Source organism: Rhinatrema bivittatum, chromosome 1 (genome assembly GCF_901001135.1).
Source record: "Rhinatrema bivittatum chromosome 1, aRhiBiv1.1, whole genome shotgun sequence".
NCBI lineage: Eukaryota > Metazoa > Chordata > Amphibia > Gymnophiona > Rhinatrematidae > Rhinatrema > Rhinatrema bivittatum.
In genome coordinates, this window is record NC_042615.1 from 111,184,602 (window position 1) to 111,208,838 (window position 24,237).

The following is a 24,237-nucleotide window of genomic DNA, read 5'->3' on the forward strand; positions in this document are numbered from 1 at the left end:
GACAACTAGTCATTACATTAAAAATGACAGGAATTTTCATACCTGCATGCAGGCACATTCTGGCACTTGTGCATCAGCGCACACCCAAATATGTGACCATTTTATATCTTGCATGCATATATGCATGGATGTTATAATATAGTCTGGCCATATATACATGTGCACCCAATTTTAAATAGAGATGAGCTTCGTTTTTCTGGGTCAGGTTGTGTTTCAGTTCGGGCACTTTGTGGGAAAACTCATTTTCCCACGAATCGTTTTTCAGCAAAAACGAAGCTGGAACCCGAACCCGAAACCAGAAAAAGGAATACAAATAAAATACAAATCGGAAAAAAACCCACCCCCAACCCTTCAAATTTACTGTATTACAACCCCCCACCACCACCCCGATCCCTCCCCAAGACTTACTAAAAGCCCCGGTGGTCCAGCGGGGTCCCGTGAGCAATTTCTCCCACCGGGCCGTCGGGCTGTCGGGCCTGCTACGAATCAAAATGGCGCCGATGGCCCTTTGCCCTTACGATGTCACAGGGGCTACCGTGCCATTGGTCAGCCCCTGTCACATGGTAGGAGCAATGGATGGCCAGCGCCATCTTGTGCTCCTATCATGTGACAAGGGCTGACCAATGGCACCGGTAGCCACAAGATGGCGCCGGCCATCCATTGCTCCTACCATGTGACATGGGCCGACCAATGGCACTGGTAGCCCCTGTGACATTGTAAGGGCAAAGGGCCATCGGCGCCATTTTGATTCGTAGCAGGCCCAACGGCCCGGAGAGAGAGATCACTCGCGGGACCCCGCTGGACCACCGGGGCTTTTAGTAAGTCTTGGGGAGGGATCGGGGTGGTGGGGGGGTTGTAATACAGTAAATTTGAAGGGTTGGGGTGGTTTTGTTTTATTTCAATAAATGTACCCCTCCCCCCCACATTAACCCGAAAAATGAATTTTCCACGAAGTTCGGGTCCCCCGAACCACAACAATTTGTGATAAACAAACGCTCATCTCTAATTTTAAGTGGGTGACCGCCTAGGCATGCAAATTCTGATTCTACCACGTAAGTCAGAGTATTTTATAATAGGCACGTGTCCATGTCTTTGCCAATTTCAATAGTTTGTCCACTAGATTCACCCACTTAACAGTTGGCTCCTCCAAATCCTTCTGGTTTGATAGTCTGCACTTCCTCCAGTTAAACCAGACACTTTAAACCCAAGAAATGGCTGGTTTTACATTTTTAAAGCTTACACCTCTTCCCTAGCAGAAGTAAACTTACATGGCAGTGAGCCTGGGAGTGCGCAAGGACGTGTATATATTTAAGTCCACATCTCTTGGCCATGCCCCGAAACCCCCAGACCCCGCCCATAACATGCCTCTTTTTTAAATCAAGTGAAATGTGCACATAGAAGGACATATGCGCACATCTGGGCGGCCTTTAAAATTTGGTCAGCACGCATAAGCCCGACTTGTGCACGCAACCCCTGATTTATGTGTTCTTTTTAGATGCAATTTAAAAATTAACAAAAAACAGTGGTTTTCTCTCACAAGGTGGATGACTGAGTTGACTGGATGGCCTTTGATGTATTTCTCTGCGCACACTGACTGGCTTGCTGACACCTTGTTATTAATTGTGACACTTTTAATAAATCTGTTCTGATGGGAAACCATGGTATTTTTCTTTGTTTCCCTTTTATTTTTGCATGTTATTTTGGGATTCATTGGCTCTCTTTTGAACTGTGAATAAGACCATTCTGAAATGTTCTTAGAGCCCCCTGGGAAGAGAAATATTAGAATTATACAAAGACTGAACTTTTACCATGTTCTCACCATTTTGGAAGGGGTTTTCTGTCCAAACAAGGTTATCCCTGGCCACTAGGGATCCTCACTGTTCCATACTCTGGAGAGAGTTTCCCTTGCTCTGGTAGAGAAAGAGACTCTTGTATAGATAGAGGAAAGTCTGAGAACTGCAAATGCCATCTGTGGTGCCAAGAACTGATGTGAACAGTGCCATTGACTTATCTAAGAACACTTTCAGTAAAGTTTATTTTTGGACACTCCACCAGCATCTCCTGAGTTTATTGGCACTCACATCACAAAGCTGAAAAGGAATCCATAACTCTTCCAGGTAATTTAGAGAGTTTTCACCCCTGCTACCCAGGGTCTTGGAGGAGAAATTCCTCCCCCCACCCCCCTGCCAGTAATAGAACCTGGCCCTGGGGTCAAAGAGATTTGTGTGAGAGAGATTGGAGTTGGCCCCAAGAACCCTATGTGCCCCTGCACCAATGCAAACTGCACGTAGGCTTTACAGAAGTATATACACCTCACTGTATAAATGTTGCATTTTGTGTTATGGATAATATTTGCTGTTGTAGATGTCGTAGGAATAGGAGTTGGCCTACCTGGGAAAAAAGATGTGAGGAGGAGACAGTGGCTTGCAGGGGTTTGTTGGGTGGAGGATGCCAGCGGCTGAGTGGAATAGAGGCAAGGAAAAGTCCATCAAGTGGGTGAGGTCCGGTGACAGAAGGAGGCCTGAGGCTGGGGGATAAAAGAGAGAGAGCATGAGGCAGCCAACCATTCATTAGGGTACAGGATGTAGCTGAAAGCTGAGGTGGGGTACAGGGAGAGCGGCAGCTCAGAGGCTGGGAGGAACAGGAGGGAAGAGGAGGTGGTCAGCAATTAAGAGTGGGAAAGGAAGGAGGAACTGAGTGGGGTGAGGAAGCCAAATGATCAGTGGAGCAGAGGAGGAGTCTTGCAAGTGGAGTGGAGGTTTGTGGGAAGAGGAAGAGGCCTATATGGAAAAATGAAGGGGTGGAGACACATGGCTTGTTTAAGGGGATATAGGAGAACAGAGGTGGAGAGGGGAAAGGAGAAAGGTAGCAGTTGGAGGTAGGGAAAGGAGGAGACTAGCAGTTCACTAGGGTATTACAGGAGGTCAGTGACTATAGTGGGAAAGTGTGGATCTGGATGTAGGAGGAGAGAAAAGCCAGCAGCAGAAGGAAAGACAAAGTGGCCAGTAATTGAAGAGGTGAGGCAAATGCTGGAATTAGACACAAGTGACCTAACCTACAGCTCACTTTAAGGGGGTCTCTAAATATAACAAAATGATTAAATTTCAAGTTTTTCATTTGTAGATAATGCTATGGTGCCTTTTAAACTTCACATAACTTTAGGGGTCAGTATGTCTTAATCTAGCCCGGGATGGAGGGAGAAAAGGAGACCAGAATTTGACTGGGAGAGAAGGATGAGGGTACTGCTTAGGGGGAGACAGGGTGCAAGCAAGGCAGGGGAAACAACAGTGGCAAATAGGTGAAGAGTAGGAAGATTGGTGGAGGAGAGGTAGGAGGAGAAAAAGCTTAAAGGGAAACAACAGCAACTTGGAGGGTGGGAGTCAGTAAAAGAAGCAGAAGGCATAACATAGAAGAGAATTTGGGGAAGTGAGTGAGGATGGGAAGGAGAAATGAAAAGGAAATAGAGAATAGAAAGAGAGAATATCCCGCAAAAGCCGGAAAACTATTTTATTTAAGGAAATGTTAAAAATGTTAAAGCTAGGGTTTTTAATAAGAATGACTTTGTGCTGGATATGTAATGTAGGCTCATATGCAAATGTTTGCCACAAACATTTAAAAATTATGCTGCAGAATTTTCTAACCGATCGCTGCAGGAAACCAAGGTTCTTGGCTATAACTTACAGTTCTGCTGAATTGTATTGAATTTGAGAATCACTAAATGTTTTGAACATAACTTGTTAGCTTTAAATGTTAGTGAAGAATGAGCAAAGTACAATAATTATTTGTGATTCATGCGTTGCCATTCCATTTCCTGTATGTTTACCACCCTTTGTGGGGTTCCATAAATAAACGTTTTTATATGCCAGATGAGCGGCAGTTAATTCTGTGTAGATGAGAGGCACATAATTCTGGAACTTTTCAATTAATACATTTTTGCATTTCGTTAACAGTTGACTAAACTTCAAAAAGAACTTAATTTAAAAGAGGTTGAACAAATGCCAGGCTGTTTCTGTGTTTAATGAAACCTTTTAAAACAGCAGTTAATCTAATGCCTTGCACTTATACAAGAAGTTGCTAAATTAATTTACTGACAAAGAGAATCAATCATAGTAAATGGTGTTTAAACAATAGCTGATGGTTTGAGAAGCATTAAGTAACTGATATTAGAACAGCTTGATTTATGGTTACATGTTGTTTGTTTCGTGACAGGTAAATGGCAGAAATCTCCTCTCCGTGGACTATGATCGCACCACAAGGACGGAGAAAATCTACGATGACCACCGTAAATTTCTACTAAGGATTGCTTATGACATGTCAGGTCATCCAACTCTCTGGCTGCCGAGCAGCAAGCTTATGGCCGTCAATGTTACCTATTCATCTACAGGTCAAATTGCCAGCATCCAGCGAGGGACTACCAGTGAAAAAGTAGACTATGATGGTCAGGGCAGGATTGTATCTCGATTGTTTGCTGATGGAAAGACATGGTATTATACATACCTTGAAAAGGTGAGGTGTACTTAGGGGCACCTTAGTGGCCTTACATGTAGCTCTACAGATTACAGTTGATACGTATAACATGTGTTCCACATGGGTATTAGGGTGATTAACGTGTCTGCATCAGGACAGCTCTATGGCTGAATATTAGAGTTAGCCAGATAACTTAACCGACTAACCTAACTCCTCCCCAAAACACCCCTGGAACACACCTAAATTGTCCAGCTAAATTTTAGCCAGATAATGAGATAGCCAGCTAAAGTTTAGTCGGATAAAATTGGAGAAATATTAAAAAGTCATTATTTAACCTCGATAACTTGTGAGTTACTGATTAAAAGCCTCTGAATATGTGCTCCTAAATGCGTTTTTAAATTATTTATGCCATAAACTAACAACATGTGCTGTCCACACAAAACAAACAAGCACGTAGGAGGAGGATCTGTAAAACTTAAGCCTTTTTAAAATAATTTATGCACAAAGTCTGGGATGTTTGGGGGTGGGGGCATATAGAAGAGATTTTGTTTCAGTGCAGGCAGCCAGTTCGTCCATTGTGCTATAGCAGAGCAGGAATCAGGGATCTCATTTCATATGCTGTGCAAGATATTTCAGAAACATAATTCCAGGAGGGCACCTTTGACATTCATCTTGGAATTGACAATTAAAATATCTTGTAGTAAAAATGTCCACTTTTAAAGCAACTTGTATTTAAATATTTCACCCATATTTAGTTGGGCCATGTAATATCGGATTTATATAACTTACTTTAAACCCTTGACTTGACTTGTTTATTCAGATCCTAATTAGCTGTTTCATTTAACTTTGAGATAAAATAATTTAAGTGTTGCAGTTACTCACAGTTTATTGTTTTAACCTGTGTGAAGAGCAGAAAACTGTGATGCCATTTGTTATGGTTGAAGCTGATGGGATGCTTTTGGATAGGGCATGGCCAATTATGCAGATGAATCGTTTTAAATATATATTTTGCTGCTGTTTGAATATAGTATAATGTGAATTTTATTAGCCAGTTTCTTGTCTTATAATTATAGATATGGCCTGAAAGAGATGTCTGTCTGTTTATTTAATATAATTATATGTCCTATTTCTGAGTACAGCCAAACCAGATTACAGATATTACATAGCAACAATAACTACATACCAGAATTAACAAATCCAAAAACACTTACTTAAAAGACCAGCGTACTTGGCCAGAAATAAAGCCCTAAATATTTTTTACATAATCAACCATAATATGGCAATGTAAAATATCTACTTTCTCCAAAGATTACTACATTTATGCTTTATAATCACAGGGGCCATAAACAGACTAATCAGAAAACAAACTTAAGTACAACAACCAAGCCTCACAAGATCACCTAAAATTCGTTAGGGAATTCTCTGTGCTAACGTTCCATAAATGTGGAACAGTCAGTGAAAATATTTGTCTTTCAGATCTATGCAAACTTTTACTATTTAGAAGGCAATAGTTCACATTGGTTGTAGTGAATGCTACGTCAGCACACTATGGGCTTCTGATAGTGTGGTAAAATTCAAGAAAACTAATTTCAAATCAGTGTGAATCTCAGATTTTTCATAATATGAAATCTTTCTGTGTACTGCATGTCAAAACCACTTTCACGTAACAAAGTAAAGCAAACTGTAGCCTGTCTCTGCTGCATCTGGACATTACTATGTATGTCTAGAAGTCCTGTAGAAGTACTAAGTAGTAAAATAGAAAACTGGGATAAAACAGTGATCAGATATGTTGTAGGCTTCTCTCTCGGGATAATGTTTCACCAACCGAAGACTCATTGTCAGATCAGATGATGTATTAATAATCTCTAGGATAGTTTTTACAGGATTATTAGATTCAAAGTTCATTTCTTAATCTAACAAAATATGCTCTAACAAGCCATCAGTAGCGTATGCTGCTGTTAAATATACCATTTTCTGCATCATCACCCATGCTTCACTCCACTCACCATGCCATTAGTGCAAGTTTCCTGCTGTCATTGATGTTAGTAGGGGGAAAGAAAGCAACAGCGGCAGTAAGCTTTTTCACATCAGTAAAAGCAACAAGTCATTAGGATTCCATTTTTCATTCTGATTTTTATTTTCATGCCTGAGATTTTTAAAAGGTCCTCCTGCTTATCCATTCTTGCCATAATAAAGTAAATTGAGATGCCACTGTGCTAATCTTGCTTAGAGCCTGTGCGTAGACACATTGATACATACAAAGTATGCAAGAACAAATGTAAAGGAGTCAAGGAAAGGTATGGCTGCATCTCCAGTTTTTACAAATAAAGTGTGCACACATACCCAGAGTTAAAAAATAATAAGTTAGAAAGTGTATTAAGAGAAGCAAGGATCCTCAAGAATAAGATTAAAAGGGGAAATAACAGACCCAAGGAAATGATGGTTTGATATTTCCAACAATCTAATCAGTGCAGCTGCATTAAATATTATTAAAGAAACATTGGTTGGATATTCTTACCTAGTGGCAATAAAGTAACTGCCCCTTTCTCAGTGTACAGACAAGTGAATCCAAAACCAGTGGGTTTTGTGCATCTACCAGCAGATGGAGATGGAGCAAAGCTGACATTGCAGTATATATACCCCTGCTGTGACATCAGCCCATCAGTATTCTCCATCTCCAGCAGATGGTAGATATGCATCTCCCTACTGGGGATTGTTTTAAGTTTTAGAAGGAGAAAAGAAGAAGGAAATTTAATTTGCCTCACTCTCCTATGGTGATACCATGTGATCCCTCCCTCAGTCGAGAATTCCTGAGGTGATATCCTTGGATCCGTCCCTCAGATGAGTGGCTTGGTTCGGTAGCTGGTTTTCAGCCCGCATGGACTTAGCTGTTAAAAAAAAAACAAAACAAACAAACAGCTGAAGGGCAGTGGGTGCAGGAAGCTGAGTGCAATAGTGAAGGTATATGCCCTCTCCCCCACAGCTGGAAACCGATTCTGTTCTCAGCCGGCTGAGCTCAGGTATATATATAATATATATGATATATAAATCATCAGAGAGTACGTTTTTGTTAGGGTTCCTCTTTCCTTCTGTCTCTGTGCTCGGCACACCGATCCAACATTCGTTCCCACCTCCGTTGGAGTTTGGGGGATGTGAGCAGCCTTTTGGCTAGGCCCCGCTCTCCAGCTTTTCTTGTTCGCCGCATGGTAGGCTGTGGTGGTTTTTCGCGCACTTTTTTTCCTGCATATTAGGCTGCCCTCTTCAGTTCCATCAGGCTGTGCAAGTGTGTCTGGTTAAGCATCCAGGTATGCATCCAGTTTGTGCGTCTAGTTGGACGCTTGGTTGGGCGCCTGGTTGGACATCCAGTTGACTAGGGGCTTCCATCTGTGCACCCATTTACACATGCTTATCTGTGCGCAAGTGTTGTGTCCTCGTGGGAGCCCAGTTTTTGGGTGCCCATTGAGGTACAGTGTTAAGTGCCTAGATTTTGGACTCCTAAATTTTGGGTACCTAGTTTTTTGCAGCACGGTTACAGCTGGGCGCACCCTCCTCAGACTCATATTTCAGCTTACTGTTAGACTGATGGTGCCTATAGCAAAGAATCCTAAGCGCCTTACCCTCTGTGCTGCTTGTCATATTCAGGCATATGGAACTATGTTGTGGTTCTTTCATAAAAATGAGTTACCGGTTTTGATTTCCCAGACACTAAAGATGTTTGGCGTACCTGGGGCTGAATCCATGTCTGAGCCAAAGAAAGATTTCCTTTTGATTTCTTTGTGTAAAGCCTCATGGGTTTTTTTCCTATTATGGAGGCTATTCAAAAATTAATTGATCTTGAGTGGGTCACCTCTGAAGCTAATTTCAAAGGGGGACAAGCCTTGGAAGGCCCCATTTTTCAAGGTGGATGCACTTGTGTGTGCTGTCAGCAAGTGGATGACTATACCCATAGAAGGAGGGGCAGCCTTTAAGGATGCTCTGCATAGGAGAATTGAGGCTATTCTTAAGCAGGCCTTTGAAGCAATGGCAATGAATTTGCAGATAGCTTCCTGTTGTTCCCTGGTTGCTCGTTCTTGTATTCTGCTCTCTCAGAAGATTGATAAATCTGGTGTAAATTCCAGGGCAGTAATGGAACCAGCAGCTGCTTTTTTGGCAGATGAAGGCTGCGAATTGGTACACACTTCGGCCAGAGGGGTGGCTTCGGTAACAGCAGCTAGGTGTAAGCTATGGCTGAGAAATTGGTCAGCCAAAACAACCTTGAAGGCTAACCTTACAAAGCTGCCTTTTAAAGGCTCACTCTTATTTGGGAGTGAGCTGGAGAAAATGGCCAATAAGTGGGGTGAGTCCCTGGATCTTAGATTGCCAGAGGATAAGAAACAGGTACTGCTATCCTTCAGTGCGAGAAGTCATATTGGGGGTTCAGACTTTTTCGACACTATAGAGGAGTGGCTTTTCAGAAGACTTGATCTTTGGGTAGATCTTAGTCCTTTCGTCCCAGGCAGCCCAGACGTGGTGCATGCTCAGGTAGTGGAGCACCCCGAGCCTCCCAATGAAGGTGTGTCAACCCTCCTCCAGGATCAAGAGATAGGAGGACGCCTCTTTCTATTTTATTGGGGTGGCTATGTGCTGGAGTTTCACAGTGTTCCTCAGGGCATGTTCATAGTGTCTCCCTGGAACTCTCCACAGAAGAGACAGGCAGTGGAGTGTAAGTTGTTAAGAATTCTCAGCCTGCGAGTTGTGGTTCCATTGCCCACGTCTCAAGAAAATGCTGGCCACTATTCCATTTATTTCATTGTGCCCTAGAAAGAAAGATCTTTTTGTCCCATTCTGGATCTCAAAGCAATTAACTAACATTTGCGTGTGACTCGTTTTTGCATGGAAACCTTGCGCTCAGTGAATGGCAGTAGAGTCGGGGGAGTTCCTAATGTCCCTGGATCTGTTCGAGGCATACCTGCATATTCCCATCCTAGTAGAGCATCAATGTTTTATGCATTTTGTGGTTTTAGGATGTCATCATCAGTTTTGAGCGCAACCTTTTGGTTTGGCCACTGCACCCAGAACTTTTTCCAAGGTTATGATGGTGGTGGCAGCGGAGTTGAGAAAAGATGGGATCCTGAGACACCCATACTTGGATGTGTAGAAGAGAGCATCTGGGTCTCACGCAAGGTGATTTCCTTGTTGCAGGAGCTAGGTTGAGTCGTGAACCTGGCCAAGAGCAATCTTCACCCAGCACTGTCGCTAAAGTATCTCGGGATTCAGTTCAAAACAAAACAGTGCAGGGTGTTCCTGTATACAGTTCTGGTCACCGCATCTCAAAAAAGATATAGTTGTGATGGAGAAGGTACAGAGAAGGGCGACCAAAATGATAAAGGGAATGAAACAACTCCCCTATGAGGAAAGACTAAAGAGGTTAGGACTTTTCAGCTTGGAGAAAGATGGCTGAGGGGGGATATGATAGAGGTGTTTAAAATCATGAGAGGTCTAGAACGGGTAAATGTGAATCGATTATTTACTCTTTCGGATAATAGAAAGATTAGGGGGCACTCCATGAAGTTAGCATGGGGCACATTTAAAACTAATCAGAGAAAGTTCTTTTTCACTCAATGCATAATCAAACTCTGGAATTTGTTGCCAGAGGATGTGATTAGTGCAGTTACTGTAGCTGTGTTTAAAAAAGGATTGGATAAGTTCTTGGAGGAGAAGTCCATTACCTGCTATTAATTAAGTTGACTTAGAAAATGACCACTGCTATCACTAGCAACAATAACATGGAATAGACTTAGTTTTTGGGTACTTGCCAGGTTCTTATGGCCGGGATTGGCCACTGTTGGAAACAGGATGCTGGGCTTGATGGACCCTTGGTCTGACCCAGTATGGCATGTTCTTATGTTCTTATGTTCCTGCCGAAGGGATGTATTCAGAAGCTGACGGCGTAGGTGTGGCTATTGACGAACACAATTCACCTGATAGTGTGGTCCTATCTTCATGTGCTTGAATTGATGGCAGCAAACCTGAAGGTGGTGCCGTGGGCGAGGGCGCGTATGCGTCCTCTTCAGTGCACTCTGCTATCTTGGAACCCTCAGTCTCGGCTCCATCTGCTGTTGGAGATCTGCTCTCAACTACAGTGGTGGTTAAGAGTGGGTTATCTAAGGTAAGGGGTTTCCCTAAGCTCACCAGACTGGCTAGTACTCACGACAGATGTGAGCCTCCAGGGTTGGGGAGCTCATTGTCAGGAGTTGACAGTGAAAAGGGCACTGGAGTGCAGAAGAGTTTCTCTGGAACATCAGTTGGCTAGAAGCCTGTTTGGTCCAGTTGGCATGCTTCCGGTTCGGCGACAGATTGCAAGGCCAAACGGTCTGGATGCAATAACAGTGGCATATATCAATCAGCAGGGAGGAACTAAGAGCCAGCAAGAGTTGCAAGAAATAACCCAACTTATGGAATGGACGTAAGTGCATCTTCAGGAGATCTCAGTCTCGCACATTTCAGGAAAATACAATGTGAGACCAGACTTTCTCAGCAGATAGTCTGGATCCAGGAGACTGGGAATTGTCAAACAAGGCATTCCAGCTAATAGTGGATTGCTGGGGCCTTCCGTTTTTGGACTTACTGGCAACTTCTTGCAATGTGAAGGTTTCTTGATTCTTCAGTCGCAGGAGAGATCCAAAGTCCCTGGACATCGATGTTCTCTGCTGGAATAGCTGGAGGGCAAGCTACCGTATGCTTTCCCCTATGGCCCATGTTGGGCAGAATGATTCAGGGGATCAAGAGTCACAGGGGGGTGGTGCTTCTGGTGGTAGATCTGAGAAAGATCCTGATGGAATCTCCCCTCTAGTTTCCAGCTATGATCTGCTATGGCAGGGGCCTGTTCTTCATGAAGATCTGAATAGATTTTGCCTTACAAGTATGGCCCTTGAGAGGACTCAGTTGCTGAAGCGTGGATATTTTGCTTTGATGTTTGCCACCTTGTTCTGAGTGAGAAAGTTCTCCACATCTTTAGCCTATATGCGGGTTTGGCAAGTGTTTGAGGCTTGCTGTAAAGATCGAACGTTTCTTCCTACGGTTAAGATCCTGCTCATTTTGGAATTTCTGCAGGATGGATTTAGTAAGGGATTGGCCCTTAATTCCTTAAAGGTACAGGTGATAGCTCTTGCCTGTTTCCAAGGTCAGGTGAATGGTGGGGCCTTGTCAGCTCATCCTGATATGGCCCATTTCTTGAAAGGAGTGAAACATCTTCATCCTCCTTTGCGGATACCGGTGCCCTTGTGGAGTCTTAATCTAGTTATGGATTTTTTGGCGGGCCCTAATTTTCAGCCCATGCGTAACTTTTCCTTGAGTTTGCTGACCTTGAAAACAGTGATTCTCATGGCAATTTGTTCTGCTTGTCAAGTATCTGAGTTACAGGCCTTGTCTTGCCAGGAGCCATTTCTATGAATGTCTTCAGGTGTGATTCAGCTGTTCACTGTTCCTTACTTTTTGCCAAAAGTGGTCTCAGATTTTCACTTGAATCAGTCTGTTTCCCTGCTGTCTGTGGACAGAGAAAGAGATGTGGAAGAATATCGCCTGTTATGGCCCTTGGATGTCAAGAGGTATATCTTGAGGTATTTAGTAGTTTATGAACCTCTCGGGAAGCCAGACTTGCTGTTTATACTCCATGAGAGTAAGCAGGGTTATCCGGCATTGCGGGCTATAATAGCCTGCTGGATTAAGGAGGTAGTCACAACTGCATATGTGGATGCTGAGCAGCCATTGCCTAGTCATGTTAGGGCTCATTCCATTAGGGCTCAGGCAGTGTCATGGGCTCATGGGCATCAACATTTGCCAATCTGCGATGTGGTCCTCTTTACACACCTTTTTCAGGCATTATTGCTTGGATATGCAGGCCCGGGAGTATGCAGCCTTTGCTCATGCGGTTTTGACTAGACCACGGGCAGCCTCCTACCCTGTTCAGGAGTAGCTTTGGTAGATCCCCTGGTTTTGGATTCACCTGCCTTGTATGCTAAGAAAGGAGAAATTACTGCTTACCTGATAATTTCCTTTTTCTTAGTACAGATAGGTCAATCCAACTTCCCACCCTTGGCTGCCTAACAGTTGTGCTATGGTCCTCCTGCGTGGCCCTGTGTTCCAGGGAGTACTGGTAAGCAACAGTCAAGACCCCAGACTAGTGTTATTACACTCTTTGTCTGTTTTCCTGTTGGCTGAGTGCTGGAATGGTTATCTGTTAATAATCAAGTTTTGTTAGTTTGTCAACAGTTGGCTTTTGCAGAGAATACTGGTGGGCTGATGTCACTGCAGGTTTATATATACTGTGATATCAGCTTTGCTCTGTCTCCATCCTCTGGTAGAGTTAAATAACCCACTGGTTTTGAATTCACCTCTGTACTAAGGAAAAGGAAATTATCAGCTAAGTAGTAATTTCTCCTTTTTGGAGTAAAGTGGTTCTGTTAATAGGAGAATGTTTTACCTTCTGTCTAAGGCTCATAGGACTCTTACTATATTTTAACAATGCCTTCAAAACTAGTATAACATTTGTATTTCTACTGTAACTGGGCTTAACAACCATTATATAAGGATGGGGGAGGCCGATTTTCGAAGCAGTTTCCATGGACAAAAAGTGTTTCTTCAGTATAAATTGATAATTGCCTGCCATCATAGCAGTTAATGGTCCACATTTGTTCTAGAATGCGCATACTCATAGCCACACAAGGGGAGATGTTTCCTGGGAATGTGTGTAGGGTGAGTTAGGGAAAGTGTGTTCATATAAGGCATTCTGAAATCTATGTGTGAAATTTTCAAGCAAACTCCTACCTGCAGAAAAAGCAGGTGCAAGTGACCCCACACACTTTATTGTACCAATGGCAAGTTTCAAAGAGAGAGTGCACATGCAGTTTAACTTTGAAGGCTGGCAACAAAGCCCATGGATAAAAAGTTCACAAGGTCTTTTTCCCAATGCAGACAGTCTGAAAATTCTCCCACAGTAGTTAGGAAATGTCAAGCATAGGGATTTGTCAGCATCATGTCAGAAAACTTCTGCGTACTTTTAGTATGATGCACTAACTGGTGACAGACCAGATTTAGCAAGGGCTGATACCATAACAAGATGTTGAAGCCTCACTAAAATTTCAAATTTGATAACTGAATATCAAGTATAGTTTATTTTAAGCAAGACATAGTTGTAGATATTGATATGCACATATACATTTAAAAAAAAAAACAATTTTCAATAGTCACCAAATATGCGTGCAAGTAGGCCTATGAAGATTTATGCCTATATTTTATAAACTGTTTGGCAGGAACATATTTCTACCCTTACAGAACATGCATAATATTTGTAATGAAAGAAAACACGCAATTTATTCATTTTATTAAATTCTGTACAAATATGTTTTGTACATAATTATTTCTTGTGCACATAATAACCCTGAGTTATCCACAGAGGCATATATTTTATAAAGAATGTGTGTAGTCCACTTATGAAAATATTTACTTATGCGGTACTTGTAATCACCAGTTTGCCAACACCTTCACCAGTACACACAGACCCTCCTGATCCCACACCACTTAACCCAGACCTCCCACCCAAAAGCTGCAGTCAAATGGCAAGTGCAATTTCACTTCTACAACAACAGCTATAATAGCATATAGACAAGTTCAATAATATGTGCACACATACCACTTACAAAATAGTAACTTCTGAATCCTGCCCCTAAGCCAATTATTTTTCTCCCTTTTGACATTTATGTATGAAACTGCAAGTGCACGCATACTCACCAGGTTTCTAAAATAGCATATACGTATGTATATACTACTTACTCATGTATATGCTAATATGTGTGAAATCATTGCAGAACTCTTTGACTATTTCCCCAAAATATGTGTATGAAAATAGTTTCACATTAATGAGAATATCCATTTCTCTTATTTATTAAAATACTATTTCTAAAACAATATCACTTGTTTTGCATTATTAACTATGACTTATCCAAATTCACTGACAATTTTCTACTTGGCTGTGAATCCTTGACAAGAAAATGACATAGCCATAAAGAACTGGCACATTATAAGTCCGCAGCTGCTAATTGCAGAGCATTTTATAATTAAGCACCCAAGCAAATCAAGCAGGAAAACAATAATATGCAGAGTCAAGGAAAACTCATTTAAGAAAAAAATGTTTTCTCAAGTGGCTTGTTTAATTTATGTTGTCATAAAATATGTTGTTTCTTTATTCAAACGTACATGATTATTGCATTTTTTTTCCTTTTATAGACCATGGTTTTACTGCTTCACAGCCAACGGCAATACATCTTTGAGTATGACATGCTGGATCGACTTTCTGCCATTACTATGCCCAGTGTTGCCCGACATACCATGCAAACTATTCGTTCTATTGGCTATTATCGGAACATATACAACCCACCTGAAAGCAATGCTTCTGTTATCATAGACTACAATGAGGAAGGACAACTTTTACAAACAGCTTTCTTGGGAACAGGTCGAAGGGTCTTGTTCAAATACAGAAGGCAAACAAAACTCTCAGAAATATTGTATGATAGCACAAGAGTTAGTTTTACTTATGATGAGACAGCAGGGGTCCTGAAAACAGTGAACCTCCAAAGTGATGGCTTTATCTGCACCATTAGATACAGGCAAATTGGCCCACTGATTGACAGGCAGATTTTCCGCTTTAGTGAAGATGGGATGGTAAATGCCAGATTTGACTACAGCTATGATAATAGCTTCAGAGTGACTAGCATGCAAGGTGTCATTAATGAAACTCCTCTACCCATTGAGCTTTACCAATTTGATGACATTTCTGGAAAGGTTGATCAGTTTGGAAAATTTGGAGTTATATACTATGATATTAACCAGATAATTTCTACAGCTGTAATGACATACACAAAACACTTTGATGCCCATGGCCGCATCAAGGAAATTCAGTATGAAATACTGAGGTCACTAATGTATTGGATTACAATACAGTATGATAACATGGGACGAGTAACCAAACGAGAGATTAAAATTGGGCCATTTGCAAATACCACCAAATATGCTTATGAATATGATGTGGATGGACAGCTCCAGACTGTTTATCTCAATGAAAAAATCATGTGGCGATACAACTATGATTTGAATGGCAACCTTCATTTACTCAATCCAAGCAACAGTGCCCGTTTGACTCCACTTCGTTATGATTTGAGAGACAGGATCACTAGACTAGGTGATGTACAGTATCGATTAGATGAGGATGGCTTCCTACGTCAGCGAGGTACAGAGATCTATGAATACAGCTCAAAGGGCCTTCTAACTAGAGTTTATAGTAAAGGCAGTGGATGGACAGTAGTATATCGTTATGATGGGCTTGGTCGTAGGGTTTCCAGCAAAACCAGCCTTGGTAAGCACCTCCAGTTTTTTTATGCAGACCTTAATTATCCAACTAGGATAACTCACGTGTATAATCATTCCAGTTCTGAGATCACCTGCCTCTACTATGATCTTCAAGGACACCTATTCGCCATGGAAATCAGCAATGGAGAGGAGTTTTACATTGCTTCAGACAATGCTGGAACTCCACTGGCTGTCTTCAGTAGCAACGGCCTGATGCTTAAACAAATTCAGTACACTGCTTATGGCGAAATTTATTTTGACTCAAACCCTGACTTTCCGTTGGTGATAGGATTTCATGGAGGCCTCTATGACCCATTAACCAAGCTCATCCACTTTTGTGAAAAAGATTATGATATATTGGCAGGGCGCTGGACAACACCTGACATTGAAATCTGGAAAAGAATTGGAAAGGATCCAGCTCCTTTTAATTTATATATGTTTAGGAACAATAATCCTGCTAGTAAAATACATGATGTGAAGGATTATATTACAGGTAATAAGATCAAGAAAAAATCTTACCTCTTTTAAATCTTTTTTGTCAATTATTTACATGTTGTAGATCACTTCATATTTCATGGAATATGTCATGTAGCTATAGAAGCAAAGTAAAAAAAAAAAAAGTATGTCCTTCAACCTACAACATTTTTCAACAAGGAGACAAAATCCACAAATGTATTATGTTACAATAAATATGAGATTTTTTAAAATAGCATAAAACCCACACAGGATTTCCATCTGACCCAGATCAAGCAATAGAATCTGATCCAATCCAGTTTTCCCTAGGGTAGTTTTGCATTTCTTAAAGAAATTGTAGAAACAGGGTCAACAAACATGTTGTAGGTGATACCTTTTTATTGGACTAACTCAATTCATCTATTACTAGATTTCAAGAACTATGATCCCATCATCAAATCAATGAAGAAACAGAGTTACACTGGGTTTAAATAACAGAGTCAGCTGAGGGCTTAGATTGTCTATATATATGCCATTACATCTCAGTAAAGATATTGGAGAATAGAGGATTGACATTTTAGTAAGGCATAAAGAAACATGCACACAACTAAATCCTAACTGAATCTATAACATGGCCACTAAATGTCACAGTTGAGCAGCAGTTGGGACTCCTTATCTTCCCACCCCAGATTCCTAGAGGCTGTAAACACGGCCTTTGCACCATCTACAGCCCATGGAGCAGAATTCTCGCATCAAAAGATAATAAGTCAGTAATCCTTAAGTACCTAACTTATCGAGTTTTTTGCCTTGAGGTTTCCTCCTGTTCTCTTGAAGTTCCAGCTTTCTAGCTCCTGAATGGCCCCTGAATCTTCATTCACAATTAACTGGCAGTTTTTCCCCAACCATTGCAGTGATGATACTTTGCTAAGGGCCACAGACTAGTTCCCTGCCAAACCCAGTAAACATGCACCCAGAATCTGACTATTAGTTCTCTCTGATGCCGAGTGCAGACTCCCTCCTCCACTAGGTCTGTGCCTCTGTAGCATCCCCAGTTCCATCCATCCTCAAAAGCAAAAACCAGGCTCTGGATGCAAAATTTGATTTCTCACATGATAGCACCCTGCCGTTGGGCCAGAACCCTAGTATCGGTTCTAATGTATTTAGTCAGTCTGACCTACATACTCCTGATGCCAAATGGTTAATATCAACTGCCCTTCCCTCCCCCAAACAATTTAAGAAATACACTGAAGAGGTAAGGAGAGCTGTCAGCAAGGGTGGTCAGGATGGGCATCCAAACAGGGTATTAGCACACCATGCTGCAGCTGCCACTACAGCAGTGGAAGTAAGGTCCCATACAGGGATCATGCACACTTCTGCCGCTGCAGTGACAGCAGCCTTGTCATTGAAGGGTGACTGGCTAACTGGAGAGTTATTATAAGGTAACCACTTGGGCACTGTTTAGCCCAGCAATGATCCTGGTGGTGAGATAACCAGATAATTTCATCCAGTTATCTTGAGCCAAATTTTGGCTAGGTTTACACCTGAAAATTCTCATAAATCTAGCTGGACACATTGATTTAGACCTGCAATTTGTGTATGTAAATTTAGCTAGTTAGCACTGAATACCCACGCTCACTAGCTAAATCAAAAACTTAACATGAGCTACCTCCTTTCTAACCAACCAAATCTGTACACTTTGCGATTTCATGTGGACAAATGTAGGTGGTCAGAGAAAGGAAATATTTAACCAATCACATTTATCTGGATAACCTTTTTCAAAATCCAACCCTATGAACAAAAATTAAGGATTTAGCAAATTCTCTGTAAAATACAGTAGCTCACAAAATTTCTAGCATTTGAAGGAGCAATATAAGATGTAAGGGTAAATTTAAGCCTTATGAAAACATGCCCTGCAGTTTTTCAAAGAGAGAATGAGTTTAAAATGAAAGTAAAGCAATAGAAAACTAAAAGAAAGTGGTAAGAAAATGAAACCTGTTAGGAAAAATATAAGCTTGCAGTTATCAGCGAAAACAAACACAGTCCACTGAGATATTTTTTGTTCAGATTTGTATTTAATTCCTGACCAATCTGGGTTTTAGGATAGCCATAGCAAATATGTATGAGAAATATTTGTATACAGTGGAGGCTGTGCATTTAATATATCTTATGCATATTCATTGCAGCTATTCTGAAAAACCAGAATGGTTGAGGGATCCCCAAGGACCAAGTTGTAAACCGTTGATTTAGACCTAGGTTAATTTGCATATTGTGGTTATTCTGAAAGGAAAATAGGGTAGATTTTAAAAGAAACGCATGGGTGTCAATGTGCACATGGTTCCCAGCACACGCACATGGACGTGCCGATTTTATAACATGCGCGCGTCACAGCACACTTGTTATAAAATACGATACCCATGCACACATGCGCGCACGACTTTGTATTTGTGCACGCATATACGTACGGGTCGCAACTCGCGCTTGTAGGGGGAATTTTTTAAAGTACGCGCAGTGATGCGATCAGGCCTTTGCCCAGTTCCCTCCCAGTCCGCTCCTATCCCCCTACCTACCCTTCCTCCCTTTTCCCCTTTCCACCCCGATCCCTAAACCTTACCTATCAACCCTATTTTTTTTTGTTTAACAACTTACCTACTTTAAGGAGCAGAATTAAGTTGTGCATGCCAGCTGGCTGCCTTTGCACGCTTCCCCAGGACAGCACAAAATGGTGCTGTCCCAGCCAGCTCCCAGCCCACCACCGCCCAGACCCCGCCCTTTTTCTAAACCCCGCCTCTTCTGCGCGTATCAGCAGATACACGTGTGGCCAGGCCTTTTAGAAAATGCGCTTGGAGCATGCTTGGCCTGGCCACGTGTGTATCTGCCGGGATTTGCGCATGCGAGTTAAAAAAATTAGCCCGAATCTGTTTAGTACCCTGGAGGAGCAGAGTTGTGTGCCTTTGGTACAAAGCGTGAATGTAATGTAAACAACTGAGGGCCAAGCTCAGGGAATTAGATTTAAATAAATTTCTCATTGCCCCTTCCTTCCAAAATTTTTAACAATTTACTAAATTAATTAATTCAGAAAAATAGTCAGACCTATGAAAAAGGCCAAAATAAAGAAAGCACTTGAGGGTAAAAACAAAACAGGTAAATTGACATTATGGTATCTGAATTCAAGAAAGCATGGGATAAATAAAGAGATCTTTGAGGGAATGACAGGAATTCTAAGGGCTACATAAATTGAATGGATGGGCAGCCTAGATGAGCCATATGGTCTTTTTCTGCCATCATGTTTCTATGTGCAGTGTTGGTTACTATCAAGCTAGTGTTGTGTATCTTTCCTTATTCCAAATCACATCAAATCTTCACTGATGTGTACTGTGCTGTTCGTATGTCTTCCTGTGCATGTAAAACTGGCCCCAAAACCCTAGTCCACCATAACCTCACCTCGAGTTACTAGATGACCCTTCTATAGTGGTTTAAATAGTTGACTAATATGTGTGCTACTGTAGAGTCTCTCTCTCTCTCTCCCCCTCCCTCTCCCCCCCAAACGGCAGGAAAAAATGTATAATAGTGTGTGTTGTGCTATCACACACAGCATTAACCATTTATTCTTTCCTTTTTCTTCCTCTTCACCAAGTTCTGCCACCCTTGTTAATTGTAACTGTACTTTCGGTCACCTGAGTTCTAGTTTGATGTATTTAATGCACTCCCGTTTCATGTAAACCAGCAAGATATGTTCTCGTGATTGCCGGTATATAAAAACCTTAAATAAATAAATAAATAAATTAATGCCCCTCATTGTCATAAACTCCTCCATTTTGACTAAAAGTAAACATTTTCATTTGCATCTCATGATGCGATGTTATCATGCTCGTTAGGGCTCTAATGCCCGCAATAACAGCCTAATACATTTTGATGAATGACCCTGAAAGATGGCTAAACTGTCTGCTCTAGGGTAAAATCTCATTAAACTATATTCACAGCAAAGTTGAGAGAAACATTAATTTTGTATAAGTTTCCTAATAATTGACTAGCCAGGTTTCAAATCCCTCAGACATGTCTTGTGACCTCCAACAAGACGTTTCACCCTCCACTGCCTCAGGTACAAACATAGGGCCAGATTCATTAAGGCTTTCCTTCCATTTTGTGTCTGTGGGCAAACCCTTAGTGAATCAGGTATATAATTGTAAATACCTATTGTACCTGAATGCAATTCACTTTGAAGTGGCTGACCAGTCATGAAATGTGGAATATACATTTAAAAAATATAAAATGTTATAATTACATCCCAAACCTACAGGTCCTCTTTAAAAATGAATCTGCATTAGAGAAGTGAGTACAAATCAAGTCAGTACATCTTTTCCCAGGGCTCGCATGTCCTGCAACGGAAGGGAAAACACTTGAGTACAAATATATTTTAAAAGACCCTGTGAGTGTAGGATAGAACTTTAAATCTGCTGCTGTTTTAACTGAGTTTGTTGCCCAATCAATATCTAGCCATCAAGGAAAAGTAGCTTTACCAGCTCACTCTGATGCACATGAAAGGGATTTTGTCCCATTGCTTGCATGGAGGTGTTAGTCTTACTTTTCTTAGGGAAATTAGAACTTCTTGCATGCAATGGCACAAAACTAAGCCTGGATCAGCCTCTATACAATTTATTCTGTTTGAAGTGACAAACCTTAGGGAAAAAGACAAAGGTGGAAATATTTTGTAATGCAAGACAGCCTTGTGAAAAAGATTCAGTGAGAATTTGCATTCCTTTTTTGCTTAAATTGTAAATCACAATAAGCAAGCAAGAGTGCTCTCTAGTTAGCATGAGGTTAGAGGCTTTGCCGGGAAAAGGGAAGAAGGAAAACCAAGTGACTTTACATCATTTTACAAGTAATTTAATTCCGGATATTTAATAGATATTGACAGGGATTTGTTTTTGGAGGGGGAGGAGGGCTTGTCCTACCTGTCAGTAAAACTGCAGTAGAGTTTTATGTAAGAGATGAAGAAAAATGCTAGAATATAGTTAATCTTTAGTAGTGATATGTTTAGCATTTGTAATTATGGTAAACTTTAGGGGTGTGCATTCGTTTTGAACGCATATGTAAAACGCAACTTTTTTTTTTTTAAACTTAAAAAAGTGATGATGCGCAACGTATCGCGATTTTCAACTTATTCAACATAGCTACGTTGAATACGTTGAACCTAAATAAACACTTAAACCCCCCACCCTCCTGACCCCCCAAGACTTACCAAAACTCCCTGGTGGTCCAGCGGGGAGTCAGGAAGTCATCCCTGTATTCCTTTGCGAGGAGCACGTGACGTCGGCGTCACGTCGGAGTGACGCGGACGTCACGTGTTTCTCCGCGCCTCCGCTCTGGGACCCCCGTTGGACCCAACCGGAACTTTTTGGCCTCCTGACCCCCCCAAGCTGGCCAAAAGTTCCGTTTGGGTCCAACGGGGGTCCCGGAGCGGAGGCGCGGAGAAACACGTGACGTCCGCGTCACTCCGACGGGACACCGACGTCACGTGCTCCTCACAAAGGAATACAGGGATGGCTTCCTGACTCCCTGCTGGACCACCAGGGAGTTTTGGTAAGTCTTGGGGGGGGATTAAGGAGGGTGAGGGGTTTCAATTTTTATTTAGGGAACCGGTGCACGTATGGACAGACCCTCAACTTATGGAATTCTCCATATGTCCATATTGAACGAAATTGACCCTCAACTTCAACTTATCAACTTATCAACGCAAACTTTTTGTCTGCACATCCCTAGTAAACTTACTAAACTATACAGAATAATCGCTGTTTCAGTATTTTCTTTTTACTGTTTTAAAAGCTGATGGCTTAGTATAAACGTATTAATTAGTAAAACAAGAGGACTTTGGGGTTTTCTTTTTTATATTTAACTTGTATTTTGGTTCATTGCAGATATTAACAGCTGGCTGGTAACATTTGGCTTCCATCTGCACAATGCAATTCCTGGGTTTCCTGTTCCAAAATTTGATCTCACAGAGCCTTCTTATGAACTTCTGAAGAGTCAGCAATGGGATGATATTCCAGTAAGACCTCACTTCCTTTCCCACCCCTCCCCCTCCCCCTCCCATTGAGGTATTGTACTTTCCAGTACGTTGTAAAAACCTTCCAAACAATAAGACAGTTTCAGCAATCATGATCATTTTTTTATTGACTAAAGTAATTAGTCCTGATTTGGATGTAGACATTTTTTTGGCTTGCTGAAAATAAAACACAACTAGATCAGATTAATTTTGAAAAAAACAAAACCTGTTGCATATAATGGAAGTACTCTTCCTCAGAGCGCACACGTTTATTAATCTCAGATTTAGTCTGCATTTAGAAACTGCTGTGTCTGGAGTCGGGAGGAAGGGGGAAATTATTGTCAAAGAGCTAAGTAAATTACTGATAATTCTGATTTTTTTTTCTTTCTATTTTGCTTTCAGTGCATTAAGCATGATTTTAAGACAGTCATAATTCGTTTTCAACAATACAGATAAAAGCATCTAGAGACGAGACCTCTATGAATAATAGAACATTGAAGACCTCTTTAGATTTGAAAGTTTCCCAGCGGAAGCTATAAAAGATTGGACTTGTATCAGTGTTGTGCCTAGAGGCAGAGCCATGAATACAGTAATAAAAATAACCGACCGAAGCAAACATAAATAAAAAGGATGTAAATTATAAATTGGTACCCTACCTGCAAGATAGCTATCATCAGACTTCACTTCTATTTAGTATTACTTGACCTGTATGCGTGAACCTAATTTAATTCTTTTTGAAAAATATATCACTAATAATTCTCCCTACTGAAATTCCCTCTTCTCCTAGAAAAATGTATTCTGAACAAGATGAACTGAAATGCTTAATATGAAGGATATACAGAGTGTAAAAGTGCAAAGGAAATTATAGAGTTCTGATGTCAGGCCATTCAGATATCAAAAACAAGGGCACAGTGAACTCTCAGAATTCCACACATAAAAAGAGGCTTTATCAATTAGGGAGCTGGGGAATCTCATTGATCTAATGGATTGGTATGATTTTTGGAATGTGCCATCTGTTCTGTGGAAATGGATTTGTGCCCATTCTGAGTCGGCCTGGCTACTAGTTACATAATGCTTCAGCTTTTTAGAGAGCTCGCAGTTAATAACAAAGCAGACTGGAACTTGGGATCTCTCCATCCACATAGCCTTGCAGGTGCACTTCAGAGTGTAGCCCCTCTTCTAGGCTGTACTATGAAGGCAGGGGGAGGAGGGAGGGGGGGTCACACTTAGTTCCAGAGCTAAGACCAGATAAAGCCCTACATGGCCTCAGTGTGGAGTCTCCAACAGGGGGAGGGGGGAATAGACCTCCAATGCTCAAGGCGCAGGTGTGAAAAACTTTACTGTGGGTGTGATCTTAGTAAACAAGTCTGATGAATGCATGTGCCACATAATTAGAGTGAACATTAGGGATGACGGTTTCAGCAAAGAGCTTTTCTGTGTGACATCTTCAGTACTGTTAAGATGATACCACACACATTCCATTACTGTTACAATTATGTTCCAATATCAGATCCAGATGTGACGCCGTCAGTGTAAGAGTCCCTCAGTGTTGCAGTTTGTTGGATATCCTCTCTTCCAGGGTATGGAAAGAGAATGGAATGGGTTCCTTTAACATAAAATGGGTTCTCTATCTTCAAAAGCAGAAAACATCCTTGTGGTCACAAATTTTTTCCAAAACACCAGTTCTCCCAGGCCTGGTTCCTTGGGGGGGGGCCTGGGGCCTGTAGAAAAAAAATCATTTTTTCTTCCAACTCTCTTTGTAGCTATTAATATGTCTCTTTCAGACTAAAAGCTCCCCAAAACCAACACAGCATGGCAAAAGCATTCCTCCCTTAACCAAAAATGGGAGAAAGACTTAAAAATATCCGCTAACGTCATAAAAAAAACAGATG

General features: G+C 41.4%; 1 protein-coding gene across 4 annotated transcripts in view; it reads left to right on the forward strand.

The window, feature by feature from the left end:
* The window catches only part of TENM3 (teneurin transmembrane protein 3), a 1,731,308-nt gene that overhangs the window by 1,700,619 nt on the left and 6,452 nt on the right, over positions 1-24,237 (forward strand). For all 4 annotated transcript variants that reach the window (XM_029581140.1, XM_029581227.1, XM_029581302.1 and 1 more), the window contains 3 exons: positions 4,210-4,506; positions 14,731-16,342; positions 22,218-22,348. In XM_029581140.1, the coding sequence (XP_029437000.1) occupies positions 4,210-4,506; positions 14,731-16,342; positions 22,218-22,348 (2,040 nt within the window). The remainder of the gene's footprint in view (positions 1-4,209; positions 4,507-14,730; positions 16,343-22,217; positions 22,349-24,237) is intronic.